Source organism: Myxocyprinus asiaticus, chromosome 8 (assembly GCF_019703515.2).
Source record: "Myxocyprinus asiaticus isolate MX2 ecotype Aquarium Trade chromosome 8, UBuf_Myxa_2, whole genome shotgun sequence".
Lineage (NCBI taxonomy): Eukaryota > Metazoa > Chordata > Actinopteri > Cypriniformes > Catostomidae > Myxocyprinus > Myxocyprinus asiaticus.
In genome coordinates this window covers 55,179,402-55,195,455 of record NC_059351.1, presented here as the reverse complement: position 1 = coordinate 55,195,455, position 16,054 = coordinate 55,179,402, and the positions used below count along the sequence as shown (strand labels likewise).

At 44.8% G+C, this 16,054-nt stretch overlaps 1 protein-coding gene across 1 annotated transcript in view; it reads right to left on the bottom strand.

Moving 5' to 3' along the window:
* Window positions 1-667: 667 nt before the first annotated feature.
* Window positions 668-16,054, bottom strand: part of LOC127445061 (acyl-CoA dehydrogenase family member 11-like) — a 44,596-nt gene continuing 29,209 nt past the window's right edge. The window contains exons 14-15 of the mRNA XM_051704799.1: window positions 1,853-1,919; window positions 668-1,591 (exon numbers count right to left, since the gene is read on the bottom strand). Coding sequence (XP_051560759.1) covers window positions 1,480-1,591; window positions 1,853-1,919 — 179 coding nt within the window. The 3' untranslated portion in view covers window positions 668-1,479. The remainder of the gene's footprint in view (window positions 1,592-1,852; window positions 1,920-16,054) is intronic.

Here is a 16,054-nt window from a genome sequence, read left to right as displayed (position 1 = left end):
AAAGAAAGAGGCCACTGGGACTCATGTGACAGTGAAACTGTTACAACTGAATGCTGTTTGACTTTGTGTCGGAGCTGGTCTGTATTACAGCACATGGTACTGTCTCTATAACACTGTTGTAGACTCTCATTTGCATAAAATAAAATACACTATAAAAATAACTATTTATTGGGGAACAAATTGCCCCATGACTTTACTTAAAATTATAAAAGTCACACGTTCTTTAGAGAGAGAGAACTATTGGATATATTGAATCAACTATTAGCTAACATGCTATTATGAAAAGTAGCTATCCATTTAATATGGTGATTCATACTTGTCCCACCAATTTAAATCATTAAATTTATACTTAATTTGATATCAAATGAATTATAAATTAATATATATGAATAAATATAATTAATAATATACATTAATATATGATTTCACGAAATACTATAATTACAAAAAAAATAATAATAATTAATTAGTAGCTATTAGTAATCCTTATTTTCTCCAAATTTTCCACATATTATAATGTTTACAGCATTCCTCAAGCTTGACTATTCCACCCCGTTAACAAAGTTATTGTAAGGAAAAATTAGTTTCTTTACTTTATGGGAAATAAACATTTATCAATGACTACAAACAACACATGGTCCCAAACAAGTCTCTTTTGAGTGAGAGCTTCAAAATCTGCCATCATTTTTATTTTGGCATTTTTACCTATTGCCGATAACAATTTGATGTTTTTATTTATTGCTGGAAAATAACAAAATTCTCCAAACATGTGCCAAATGTTAGTAACAGGGTTGGAAAAATCATGAAGCACTATAAAAATTGCTCATGTTAGTGAAGGACGATAAAAGCAAAAGGCTCTTCCTCATTTTCTCTCAGACCGTAAAATGAAAAGTTGAGTTTACCATAATTGTTTCATTATTTACCCTTTTTTTTTTTCAACTGTACGGAAAAATGGGTAATTCCAAAATGCTGTCCGTGATTTTGACAAGAAAGAAAATAGCCCAAAAGTAACTGGATTCTCTTCCATGAGGCACATTTCTCAAAACTGCAAAAAAAAAAAACAATGAGGGAGTTTGTTGAAGCATCTTCATTACACAAGAACTGATGTATTTTTTGTGCAAATATCTGATCATCTTTCTGTTTCTTCAGCTGTTATAAATCATTGTGAAACAATTCAGACATTTTTATTTATGCAATTTAATATTTGTTTCTACAGGAGAAAGTTCATTGTTCTTGTTATCAGTATGACAGTAAAAGTGTTAACGGCTGAAACGAAATCATAATTAAACTCAGAATTCAACACTCATGTTTACAAGGTGATCATTCAACAGATATGAAAATATATTCATCCATACGATTAACTCTCGACATTAAATCTACTGTGATCAAACGCTTGATGAATGTCAGATGATAAATATTGTGTGTGTGTTTGTGTGTGTGTGTGTGAGTGTGTGTGTGTGTGTGTGTGTGTGTGTGTTTTCACGGCTTCAGGCCGTCATACACCAGCTCTGTGTCCATGATGACTGTTTGGGGGTCGTAACATCCTGTGGCGTCCCGAGTGACGACTGGACACAAATCCTGATCACACCACCTGAAACACAAACACACACACACACACACTGTAATGACTACAAACTTACACTAAAATAAATCTAAAATAAGTAAAACACTTTTGTGTCATGTATGAACAGTTTTGTCACAAGAGGACGACCGCAAAGGAAGGTCAGATTTAAAACCTTGAACACACACACACACACACAAACACACTACACAAACACACACTACACAAACACACACTCAACACACACACACAGTTACACACACGCACACACACACATGCACACACACGCACCTCAGCGCTGTGTAGACGTCAATGTGTGTGGCGCTCTCCCAGGTGGCGTGATCCACTAACAGAGCACCTGAAACACACAATTTTATTATTTAACATCTACTAACATTTGTAGTCAACATTTAAACATGATTACATTTAAACTTACACTGGCAGCCAAATGTTTGGAATAATGTACAGATTTTGCTCTTATGGAAAGTAGCAAAGTGGCATTCAACTGATCACAATGTATAGTCAGGACATTAATAATGTGAAAAATTACTATTACAATTTGAAAAAACTACTTCAAAGAGTTCTAAACGTTCAAAAAATCCTCCATGTGCAGTAATGACAGCTTTGCAGATCCTTGTTATTCTAGCTGTCAGTTTGTCCAGATACTCCAGTGACATTTCACCCCACACTTCCTGTAGCACATGCCATAGATGTGACTGTCTTGTCGGGCACTTCTCACGCACCTTACGGTCTAGCTGATCCCACGAAAGCTCAATGGGGTTAAGATCCATAACACTCGGAGTCGCGTGGCGCCATGCGAGGGTAGGATGTGAATGGCGAGCTCTGCGCACTTTGCTAGTTTTATTACTATTTGTGTCATAAACCAGTGAGATTCGACACACCCTGATTCTTAACTGTTCTATGAAGACAATATGTCAAATAATTCAAAATCCTCTGGGTCTGGAGACATTAAAAGACACTTACGTGCTCAAGCTGACACCCCTGACAGGAGCACAGACCAGGGACTCAGTTTGGACGGTGCGGCGGGAGAAATTCAGCGTCAACTTTCCAGCATGTCGGTGATGCTGAAGAAGGCTGTAGCGGACTTGGTGGATCTTGCTGTAATACATCGATCGATTAGGGCCATGGAGATGAAATTCACTGAGTTGGTTACAAGAATAGGGGACGTCGAGAAACGGATCAATTATCAGGAGTCATCGGAGAGGGAATTAGCTGCCAAACCGCTAGTGACCAAGATTGGTTTGGAACGCGTTTGGAAAAAACTGGAGGATTTGGAGAATCGTAATCGGAGAAACAACGTCCGAATTGTTGGAATTCCTGAGAACAAAGGAGGCTGAGATATGGTGAAATTCCTAAATGAGCTCTTCCCGAGTCTGCTCGACATAACAGACCGGAGTTCCGGATCGGAGATCTGCTGAGGGAGACAGGCCCGATCAATTCTGGCCAAATTTCTGAAATCATCCGATAAAGATCTTGTGTTACGCGAGGAGTAAAGGAAGGCCACAGCATTTTCTTGTTCCCAGACTTTGCGAATTCAACAAGAGAGAAACGTGACTGATTCAAGGACTGCAAGAAACTCTTAAATCAACGGAAAGTCGCTTTTGCACTGATGTTTCCGGCCAAATTGAGGACAGATACTATGGATGAACGTAGAGAATTTACATGCCCACAGCAAGCACTGTCCTACATAAAGACAATGGAGTAAGCCATTTGGTGATTTTCATGTTGCTGCTTAGTGAGCCTGACTCACTGAACATACACTTGACTGTCTGAGGAAGCTGGGTGTTTTTTTTGTGCCGGTTCCGCCTAGCAGCTGGAGTTTGTTTGTGGAATATCATTTCAATCGGGACAGCTTGTGGATAAATCTGCAAGTTTTTGGTGCTTATGCCTCCTGTAGCCTGGAGTATGTTTTGTGGAATATCTCTTGCAGGACATTGGAGTGAATGGGTCTTTTGTTGCACTCATGTTTCGACCGAATGGGCCGGCTCACTGAACATTCGTCTGACTGCCCGAAGAACTGAACAGTCTCCTTTTTTTTTTTTTTTTTTTTGCTGGTTCAGCTAGGATAAATCTACACGTTCTTTTGTGTTTATTCCATTTATTGGCTGGAATTTGTTTTATAAACTATTTTCTACTGTGTAATTCTACCTCACAAAATTTGTATAGAAGCACCGGACTTGAGCAATCCGACGGCAAAGTTGTCGCAGGGACTCTCGTAGGCGTACTGTTTGAGTTTAGAAGGATGGACGCTGTTGTGTGTGGGGTTAATGCACACGTTTTTCTTTTTTCTGTTTTTTTATTTTATTTATTTGTTCTGGGGGAAGTTCGGGGGTTGATTATGCTCTAATGGGGAATGTGGTCTTTATAATTATATTTTTGACACAATCTATTTTTTCTAATATGTCAAATGTTAATATGAGTGGATTGTCTCTCTCCACGTGGAATGTGAATGGGTTGGGGCACCAGGTTATTTATTTTCTTAAATGTAAGAAATATGATATAGTGTTTCTTCAAGAAACACATCTTTCCCCACAGGAAGCTGAAAATTTTGGGAAGATATGGGGTGGACATGTTTTCTTTAGTGCTGGCTCAAGTAAGAGCAGGGGAGTCATTACACTGATAAATAAACATCTACAATTCAAATGTCTCAAACAGATTAATGATAAATTAGGAAGAGTCATTATTGTTTTAGCTGAAATTCAGGGGCAAAGGTTGATTTTGGCTAATATTTACGCACCTAACGCTGATGATCAGGGCTTTTTTTATAGATCTTGAAGGGATGTTACAAGCCGCTGGCACCCCTCATGATATAATATTGGGAGGAGACTTTAATCTTTTGATGGACTCAGTCCTTGATCGTAGTGAAGCAAAAGTGTGTAAGCCCCCTAGAGCAACACTGATGCTTCACAGGATGTGTAAAATTCTTGGTCTTACAGATATTTGGAGACTTTTGAACCCATCTGCTAGGGACTATACATTTTTTTCATCAGTCCATAAGATTTATTCTAGAATTTTTTTAAATATATCTAATTCCCTTATTTCATCTGTCGTTGATTGCTAAATTGGAAACATCTTAGTCTCAGATCATGCCCTGGTGAGTTTAGAGGTGTTGCCACATATGGAGAAAAGGAAATCATATAGTTGGTGCTTTAATGTATCCCTTTTTGCAAAATCCTGAATTTCAACAAATGTTAAAGTCTGAAATTAATGTTTATATGGAGACCAACTGGTCCTCAGTATCCTCTGTGGGTGTGGCTTGGGAGTAACTTAAGGTGGTTCTTAGGGGTCGGATCATACAGTATGCCTCATTCATTAAAACATCCAAAGCACAAGAACTCGTGGAGTTGGAGAGGGAATATTAAAAGTGCAGAGACAGAACTGAAGCACCGAATGTCGTCTGATGGCCTCAGAGAATTGACCCGATTGAAATATAGATATAATACTATTCTGTCGCAGAAAGTGGAGTTTTGGTTATTCAGGGCAAGACAAGTCATACTTTGAGTCGGGGGACAAAGCAGGGAAGCTTTTGGCTAAATACATAAAGCAGAGAGACTCTTTTTCTACCATTCCCTCAGTGAAATCTGCTGGTGGTGAAATATTTACCTTGGCCATTGATATTAACCCTCAGGGGTCCACGGACGTGCCGGCACGTCCTGCTGGATTTTTTCCTCATAACAGCGGAAACAACTTAAAATACTCCTGTCATTTTTGGGCATACAGGTAAGACATCATTAGAAACTATAAAGGGTCTACTTTTATTTGTGTACACTCACAATAACAACAAAACCTTGTGCTTTTGTAAAATAAAGAAAATAAACAGGGTGTGCTTTCAGCCGTCTCTGTCTCCGCGAGCATCTTTCTGAAACACGTCACAAAAATGAACTGAAACTCCATGAATACTTATCAGACAAACATGAAACATATGTCTAAAGAAAGCTTAAAATGTCTACTTTTAAATAAAACAATTCAAATTTAAAACAAATATTCTCATGCAATGTAATCTGTATGAAACAAAGCGATGTACAGATGGCTTATGCTACAGAACTGGCTCCACTTTTGCTAAAAGTTTATACGGAATCATTAAAGAATGGAAAGCTTCCACCAACCATGACACAAGCCTGGGTCAGTCTGATTCGTAAAAAGGACAAAGATCCAAGTGAGTGTAAGAGTTACCATCCAATTTCCCTGATCCAGCTAGAAGTAAAAATATTGTCAAAATTCTAGCTAACAGTTATGACATCTCTAATGCAAATCAAAATCAAATCAAATCAAATCACTTTATTGTCACACAGCCATATACACAAGTGCAATGGTGTGTGAAATTCTTGGGTGCAGTTCCGATCAACATAGCAGTCGTGACAGTGATTAGACATATACCAATTTACAATAACATCAAATAAACAGCACAATTTAAACATCTGATATACACATAATTACACTCAACAATATACAAATAATAACATACACTGTACAGTATACAATACGCACAATATAGATACACATTATTCAATAAAAATTAAAATATATAAAAAAGTATATATATATACACTATATTGCCAAAAGTATTCGCTCATCTGCCTTTAGACGCATATGAACTTAAGTGACATCCCATTCTTAATCCATAGGGTTTAATATGACGTCGGCCCACCCTTTGCAGCTATAACAGCTTCAACTCTTCTGTGAAGGCTTTCCACAAGGTTTAGGAGTGTGTTTATGGGAATTTTTGACCATTCTTCCAGAAGCGCATTTGTGAGGTCAGACACTGATGTTGGACGAGAAGGCCTGGCTCGCAGTCTTCGCTCTAATTCATCCCAAAGGTGCTCTATCGGGTTGAGGTCAGGACTCTGTGCAGGCCAGTCAAGTTCTTCCACACCAAACTCACTCATCCATGTCTTTATGGACCTTGCTTTGTGCACTGGTGCGCAGTCATGTTGGAACAGGAAGTGGCCATCTCCAAACTGTTCCCACAAAGTTGGGAGCATGGAATTGTCCAAAATCTCTTGGTATGCTGAAGCATTCAGAGTTCCTTTCACTGGAACTAAGGGGCCAAGCCCAGCTCCTGAAAAACAACCCCACACCATAATCCCCCCTCCACCAAACTTCACAGTTGGCACAATGCAGTCAGACAAGTACCGTTCTCCTGGCAACCACCAAACTCAGACTCGCCCATCAGATTGCCAGATGGAGAAGCGTGATTCGTCACTCCAGAGAACGCGTCTCCACTGCTCTAGAGTCCAGTGGCGGCGTGCTTTACACCACTGCATCCGACGCTTTGCATTGCACTTGGTGATGTATGGCTTGGATGCGGCTGCTCGGCCATGGAAACCCATTCCATGAAGCTCTCTACGCACTGTTCTTGAGCTAATCTGAAGGCCACATGAACTTTGGAGGTCTGTAGCGATTGATTCTGCAGAAAGTTGGCGACCTCTGCGCACTATGCGCCTCAGCATTCGCTGACCCCGCTCTGTCATTTTACGTGGCCTACCACTTCGTGGCTGAGTTGCTGTCATTCCCAATCACTTCCACTTTGTTATAATACCACTGACAGTTGACTGTGGAATATTTAGTAGTGAGGAAATTTCACGACCGGACTTGTTGCACAGGTGGCATCCTATCACAGTACCACGCTGGAATTCATTGAGCTCCTGAGAGCGGCCCATTCTTTCACAAATGTTTGTAGAAGCAGTCTGCATGCCTAGGTGCTTCATTTTATACACCTGTGGACATGGAAGTGATTGGAACACCTGAATTCAATTATTTGGATGAGTGAGCGAATACTTTTGGCATTATAGTGTATATATATATATATATAGAATGTACAGTATTGTACTGTATTGACATTCAGGCTGTCGGTTGATAGTCAGTTGTTAAGAGAGAACATAATATAATAATAATAATATAATTTATGACAGTCCGATGTGAGATATAAGAGTAATGGGTAATAAAGTGCAGTGCTGATGTATTTTGATCGTGGGAGATCAAGAGTTCAGAAGTCTGATTGCTTGGGGGAAGAAGCTATCATGGAGTCGGCTGGTGCGGGTCCTGATGCTGCGATACCACCTACCTAATGGTAGCAGTGAGAACAGCCCATGGCTCGGGTGGCTGGAGTCTCTGATGATCCTCCGAGCTTTTTTCAAACACCGCCTTGTATATATGTCCTGGAGGGAGGGAAGCTCACCTCCGATGATGTGTCTGGCACTTCGCACCACCCTTTGCAGTGCTTTGCGGTTGTGGGTGGTGCTATTGCCGTACCAGGCGGAGATACAGCCAGTCAGGATGCTCTCTAGAGTGCAGGTGTAGAACCGTGTGAGGATGTGGCGGTTCATTCCAAACTTCCTCAGCCGTCTCAGGAAGAAGAGGCGCTGATGAGCCTTCTTCACAACGACTTCAGTGTGGACGGACCATGTGAGTTCCTCAGTGATGTGGACACCCAGGAACTTGAAGCTGCTGACTCTCTCCACTGGTGCTCCATTGATGGTGATGGGACTGTGTTCTCTGTCTTTTCTTCTGAAATCCACCACAAGCTCCTTTGTCTTACTGACATTGAGGAAGAGGTTGTGCTCCTGACACCAGTGTGTCAGGGTGTGCACCTCCTCTCTGTAGGCTGTTTCATCATTGTCAGTGATCAGACCTACCACCGTCATGTCATCAGCAAACTTAATGATGGCATTGGAGCTATGTGTTGCCACACAGTCATGTGTGTACAGGGAATACAAGAGTGGGCTGAGAACACAGCCCTGTGGGGCTCCAGTGTTGAGGGTTAGTGATGAGATGTTGCTGCCTATTCTAACCACCTGGCATCTGCTTGACAGGAAGTCCAGGATCCAGCTGCACAGCGAGCTGTTTAAGCCCAGAGCCCGGAGTTTCTCATCTAGCTTGGAGGGCACTATGGTGTTGAATGCTGAGCTGTAGTCTATAAACAGCATTCTCACATAAGTGTTCTTTTTTTCCAGGTGGGAGAGAGCAGTGTGTATTGTAGATGCAATGGCATCATCAGTGAAGCGGTTGTTGCGGTAAGCAAACTGCAGCGGGTCAAGATTGAGTGGCAATACAGAGCAGATGTAATCTCTGATTAGTCTCTCAAAACATTTGCTGATGATGGGGGTCAGAGCAACAGGACGCCAGTCATTTAAACAATTTATTTTTGATTGTTTTGGTACAGGCACAATGGTGGATGTTTTAAAGCATGTGGGGACTACAGACAAAGAGAGGGAAAGGTTGAAAATGTCCATAAAAACACCAGCCAGTTGGTTCGCGCACGCTCTGATGACGCGGCCCGGAATGCCGTCTGGGCCCGCGGCTTTGCGGATATTCACCCGTCGGAAGGATCGGGTTACATCTGCTACAGAGACGGAGAGTGAACTAACCTCTGTAGCTTAAGCCGCGAGAGCTCTCTCCACGAGGGCGGTGTTATTTCCCTTGAAACGAGCATAAAAAGTATTTAGCTCATCCGGAAGAGAGGCAGCGGTGTTCATGGCGGAGTTTTTATTCCCTTTAAAGTCCATGATGATGTTAATTCCCTGCCACATGCTTCTAGAGTTGGTGGTGTTAAACTGTCCTTCAATCTTGCTCCTGTACTGGCGTTTTGCGGTTCTGATCGTTTTTCGGAGGGCATAACTGGCTTGTTTATGCTCCTCCGCGTTCCCGGAATTAAAAGCGGAGGTCCGCACATTAAGTGCCGTGCGAACATCGCTATTGATCCAAGGTTTCTGATTCGGATAGATCCGTATTGTCCTGGTCGGAATCACGTCCTCTACGCACGTTCTGATGAAACACATTACGCTATCAGCGTAAAGCTCGATGTCGTCATCAGAGGCGGACCGGAACATCTCCCGGTCCGTGTGATCAAAACAGTCTTGTAGCATAGAATCTGATTGGTCCGACCAGCACTGGATCGTTCCGAGGGTGGGTGCTTCCTGTTTCAATTTCTGCCTGTAAGCGGGCAGAAGCAGAATGGAAGAGTGGTCCGATTTGCCAAATGGTGGGTGGGGGAGGGATTTGTAGCCATCCCGGAACGGAGAGTAGCAATGGTCCAAAACCCGGTCCCCTCGTGTGTTGAAACTAATGTGCTGGTGATATTTTGGTGCGACTGATTTTAAACTGGCTTTATTAAAGTCCCCGGTCACAGTGAATGTGGCTTCAGGGTGCGCGGTTTCCTGCTCACTTATTCTCCCATACAGTTCCTTGAGTGCCCGGTCTGTGTCGGCTTGTGGGGGAATGTACACAGCAGTGATAATGACTGCTGTGAATTCCCTCGGTAGCCAGAATGGTCGACACAGAAGCATAAGAAATTCCAGATCAGGAGAACAGAAAGACTTGATAGAATGTACATTCCTCCGATCACACCAGGATTTGTTGATCATAAAACATACACCACCTCCTCTAGTTTTACCTGAGAGATCTTTCGCTCTGTCCACTCGGTGCACGGAGAACCCCGCGGGTTCAATGGCTGAGTCTGGAATCTCCGCAGACATCCAAGTTTCTGTTAGGCAGATAATGCAGCAGTCCCTCGTCTCTCGTTGGAAAGAGATCCGCGCTTTCAGCTCGCAGAGCTTGTTATCCAGAGACTGAACATTTGCCAGTAGAATAGTGGGTAGCGGGGGTCGATTTGCACGGCGTCTTACTCTGATGAGAACGCTGGCTCTGTTTCCCCTTTTCCTCCTGTCTTTCCGCGGCCGTGCTGCCCAGACAAAGGGCTCCACTGGCGTGTTTGTAAACAGCGGGTCGGCATTGAGGATTGTGAAGTCCGGTTTTCGGTGTGAGATTGCTGAACCAATGTCCAAAAGTGTTTGTCTGTCGTAGACAATAAGGCAGACAACATCAAAGACAAAAAACATAAGAATTGTGAACAAAACAAACAAAACATTGCAATGTTGTGTCGGAGCTCGCAACGGAGCAGCCATACTCGGCGCCATCTTGAGTCCTTTGCATATAGATCAGGTGGGGTTTATTCGGGGCCGCAGTTCTTCTGATAACATTAGGCGTTTCATCAATATCATGTGGTCAGTGGCGAATGATCAGACTCCGGTCACTGCCATCTCACTTGACGCCGAAAAGGCATTTGATATGGAAGAATGGGATTATCTTTTTAAGAAATATACGGGTTCAGGAAAACTTTTATTGGATGGATTAAGTTACTTTATAGACAGCCAGTAGCAGCAGTACAAACACATGGATTAATTTCAGATTATTTTACTCTGGATATGGGCACCCGGCAGGGTTGCCCTCTTTCCCCATTATTGTTCTGTCTTGCCCTGGAACCATTAGCAGTCATGATAAGAAAGGAGGATGATTTTCCAGGGGTGATGGTGGGAGGTATGGTGCATAGGATTTTGCTTTATGCAGATGATTTTTGATTATTTGTCTCTGACCCCATTAGATCTATGCCTTGCCTCCACATAATTATTAATACCTTTACTAAGTTCTCAGGATACAGAGTCAACTGGTCTAAATCTGAAGCTTTGGCTCTGACAGCATACTGCCCAGTAATGGCTTTCCAGCCAGGTGCCTTTCAGTGGCCTAAACAGGGCATTAAGTATTTGGGCATTTTATTCCCAGCAAATTTGTCTGATTTATTTAGAGTTAATTTTGACCCCTTAATATAAAGGTTTTTGAGCGATGTGGGCAGTTGGGCTTCATTACATTTATCTATGATTGGGAAGGTTAATGTTATTAAAATGAATCGTATTCCAAAATTTAACTACTTGTTACAATCTCATCCTGTAGATGTCCCCCTCTCTTATTTCAAGCAATTTGATAGTATAGCGAAGTCCTTCATTTGGAAAGGTAAACGTCCCATTTTAATAAGTTACACAGGCCGATTGACAAAGGTGGGCTAGGCCTACCCAAGTTTTTTTTTAATTATTATGCATTCGGTCTCAGACATTTAGCTCATTGGCCGCTTCCACCTGAGAGAGCCCCTCCCTGGTTTTGTATTGTGGAGTGGGATGTGGTCATGTGTCTGTCACTGGAGGTGAGAGGAAGCGGTAAGGACCATGACCTGGTGACTAATGATACATAACACCTGTGTCTCATTACAGTGACAACGGAGATGGGCTTGAAAAGGTTGCTGAGAACACCAGTAAGGGAGAGAGAGGCCGAGGCACACACACACCGAAACTGAATGCCGCAAAGCTGTTACTGTGACCGACGTAGTGTTGTTTAGTGTAATTAGTGAAGCTGTGTTTGCTGAAAATAGAGACTAGAGATACTTGTTGTGAAGCTGAGAAGCCAAAGACTGTGTTTGTGAAGCTGAAAAGCCAAAGACTGTGTTTGAGAATCTGAAAAGCCATTAAAGGTTGACTTACCTGGACTGCCACCCCGCTTCCCACTTCCTTATTGTTGAACCTTCTACACTGGTGCCGTGACCCGGATAAGGAAGAAGACTGGTCGCCATGGACACCTCACCACTGGACGAAGTCATCCGTGCCTTGGCCAGCATCCAGGAGTCCCACCTCCAAGCCCTCCTCGCGCAAGAACGGCGCCTCCAGGAGCTCCTCCAAGCCCAAACCGAGGATTGGCAGGACTTGCGGAGCTTGTTAGCTCCAGGCGGTTCCTCCACCACGACCCCGGAAGCAGTGATGAAGCCACTGCTGTTGCTCCAAAAGATGGGCCCCCAGGACGAGCCGGAGGTGTACCTAAAGTTTCTTTGAGCAGTCAGCAACCGCCTCCAGCTGGCCGTGAATCCAATGGGCCCTCCACCTGCTGCCGCTGCTTTCCAGGGAGGCCCAGCTTGTGGCACAGCAACTACCAGCTGAGGACCACCTGGACTACATCAAGCTGAAGACCACTGTCCTGCAATGGGTTGGCCGGTGTGGGTGCAGCGTAGAGGATCTTATTGACCTGAGGAACAGCGGAATAGGTCCGGTGCCATCGCCCCACGTCGGTGGATGATGCCATCCAGCCCACATGGTGGCCCACCCGGAAGCCAGTGAGCCGCAGGGCAGATCTCTCTCTCTCTCTTGCTTCTCCTCCTCCCCCTCCTCCCTTTCACCCTATACCCGCTCGTCGGAAACGGGGAGTGGTGCCACCCAAACCGTGGGTTGCACGATGCGCCGGCACCCTCCCCTACCCTTCTCCGTCATCCTTCCCAGGTTAATGTTTCCACCACCACGGGTGCAGCCGGGAAGCCTGGGCCGGTCTGTCAGAGTTGCGGGAAGCCAGGACGCGCCCAAGACTGCCGACCAGTAATGGAGGTGGAGACGTGGCTTTGGGTCCCTGACACACCACAGTCTTCCCCCGGTCGAGCAGGGACATACAGGATACCGGTAAAAATTAAGGGGCATACATACCAAGCCCTGGTGGATTCTGGCTGTAATCAAACCTCGATCCACCATGGCTTGGTTCATGAAGGGGCTTTGGGTACAAAACACAAGGTGATGGTGAGGTGTGTACATGGGGATGTCCACAAATACCCGGTAGTGACTACAGTGATTCAATTTTGGGGAGTAAAGCATAGAGTGGAGGCCACGGTTAATTCCCACCTCACCCATCCACTGATTCTTGGGACCAATTGGCCATGGTTTAAACGATTATAACAATTAATAATTAATTAATAATAATTTAATAATTATAATAATTGTATTTATTTATCACGTTATACATTTGCACATATACAGTGAAATTCTTTTTTTTCACATATCTCAGCTAAGCTGGGGTCAGAGTGCAGGGTCAGCCATGATACAGCACCCCTGGAGCAGATAGGGTCAAGGGCCTTGCTCAAGGGCCCAACAGTGGCATCTTGGCAGTGCTGGGGCTTGAACCCCCGACCTTCTGATCAGTAACCCAGAGCCTTAACCACTGAGCCACCACTGCCCCTAACTTATTAAATGCGCTGTGTGTGGCAGGGGCCTGGGTAGCTCAGTGGTAAAAGACGCTGGCTACCATGCCTGGAGTTTGCTAGTTCGAATCCCAGGGCATGCTGAGTGACTCCAGCCAGGTCTCCTAAGCAACCAAATTGGCCCGGTTGCAAGGGAGGGTAGAATCACATTGGGTAACCCCCTTGTGGTCGCTATAATGTGGTTCGTTCTCGGTGGGGTGCGTGGCGAGTTGAGTGTAGATGCTGCGGTGGATGGCGTGAAGCCTCCACACACACTATGTCTCTGTGGCAATGCGCTCAACAAGCTACGTGATAAGATGTGTGGGTTGGCAGTCTCAGACACGGAGGCAGCTGGGATTCATCCTCCGCCACCCGGATTGAGGCGAATCACTACGCAACCAAGAGGACTTAAAAGCGCATTGGGCATTCCAAATTGGGGGAAAAAGGGGGAAAAATTAAAAAAAAAAAAAGTGTGTGTGGATGGGTCCTGCAAACAAAAAACACAGTCAGTGATTTGTGACGCGATGGCTGGGGAGGCGGAGGAGGGGAATCCTCCAGCATTCCTGCCCTCAGGGAATTCCCGGAGGGGGACTTCCCTCTGGAACAGTTGTGTGACGAAACCCTTAGGCACGCCTTTGACCAAGTGAGAGGAATCGATGGCCAGCAGCTCCAGCGCGACATCACCCTCATATATCTGTGTTTTTCAGTTATTAGTGACTGGCTGTATCGAGTGATGCAGGACACTCAAACCCATGAAAATACAACCCAGTTATTAGTCCAGAGGAGCCATCGGGAAACACTTTTCCAGGCGGCTCACCACAATCCTATGGCGGGTCACTGAGGGCAAGAAAGAACACTACATCATTTAATGGCCCGCTTTTACTGGCCGGGCATTCAAGGGAATGTATGCAGATGGTGTGCGGCATGCCATGAATGTCAGCTGGTGTATCCACCGGCCACCACAAGAGCGCCACTGCGCCCATTACCGTTAATCAAGGCCCCCTTCGAAAGAATTGGTATGGACCTCGTCGGGCTATTAGAACGGTCAGCATGCAGATATCGGTTTGTATTAGTTCTGGTGGATTATGCAATGCGATTTCCAGAAGCAGTGCCTTTGCGCAACATCTCAGCATGCAGTGTTGCGGAGTCACTCTTCAAAATTATCTCCCGGGTGGGGATTCCAAAAGAAATCCTCACCGACCAAGGCACGTTTATGTCATGAACACTATGCAAACTTTATGAATTGCTAGGGATTAAATTGATTTGCACCAGCGTTTATCACCCGCAAACTGACGGGCTGGTGGAACGGTTTAATCGCACCCTGAAAAACATGATTCGTAAGTTCGTACACGAGGATGCTAGAAATTGGGACAAATGGCTGGACCCCCTATTATTTGCAGTCAGGGAGGTCCCGCAAGCCTCGTTGGTGGCCAGGTTGCAAAAAGAGTTTGCGGACGTGTTCTCTCCTCTCCCCGGTCGGACAAACCTCATGCAGCATCATATAGAGACCCCACCGGGAGTGGTTGTGCATAGTTGGCCATACCGCATACCCGAGCACAAGAAAAAGGTGATTCGGGATGAATTAGAGGCAATGCTCAAAATGGGGGTAATAGAAGAATCACAGAGCGATTGGGCGAGCCCGGTTTTTCTTGTACCTAAGAGTGACGGATCAGTCCGGTTCTGTGTTGATTACTGGAAAGTCAACGCGGTGTCTAAATTTGACGCGTACCCAATGCCCAGAATTGATGAACAGCTCGATCGGTTGGGTGCAGCTCAATTTTATTCCACACTGGATTTAACTAAGGGATATTGGCAGATCCCCTTAATTCCATTATCCTGAGAAAAACTGCCTTTTCCACACCGTTCAGATTACACCAATTCGTCACTCTTCCGTTCGGTTTGTTCGGGGCTCCTGCCACGTTCCAGTGCCTCATGGATAAGATCCTCCTGCCACACACCGCATATGCCGCTGCCTACCTGGATGACATTATCATATACACTAATGATTGGCAGAGGCATATGCAGCATCTAAGAGCCGTACTGAGGTCGCTGAGACAGGCGGGACTCACGGTGAACCCGAAAAAGTGCGCAATTGGGTGGGTGGAAGTACGGTATCTGGGCTTTCACTTGGGTCATGGGCAGGTACGACCCCAAATTGATCAAACCACGTCCCACGTCCAAAAAGGAGGTGAGACAGTTTATGGGGTTGGCTGGCTATTACACAAGGTTTGTGCCTAATGTTTCTGATGTCACCAGCCCCTTGACTGATCTCACTTAAAAGGGGGTGATAGATCCGGTACAGTGGACAGAGGCATGCCAACAGGCTTTCACAAGAGTGAAATCTGCACTCTGTGGCAGGCCGCTCCTACATACTCCTATCTTCTCTCTCCCCATCATTTTACAGACAGATGCATCAGAGAGGGGGTTGGGGGCCGTGCTCTCGCAGTAGGTGGAGGGGGTGGAGCGCCCCATGCTGTACATTAGTCGTAAGCTCTCTTTGAGAGAGACTAAGTACAGCATGATCGAAAAAGAGTGTCTTGCCATCAAGTGGACGGTCCTAACCATCCGCTATTACCTGCTGGGGCGGGCCTTCATCCTCCACTCAGATCACGCCTCGCTTCAGTCGCTCCACCGCATGAAGGATACCAACAGGC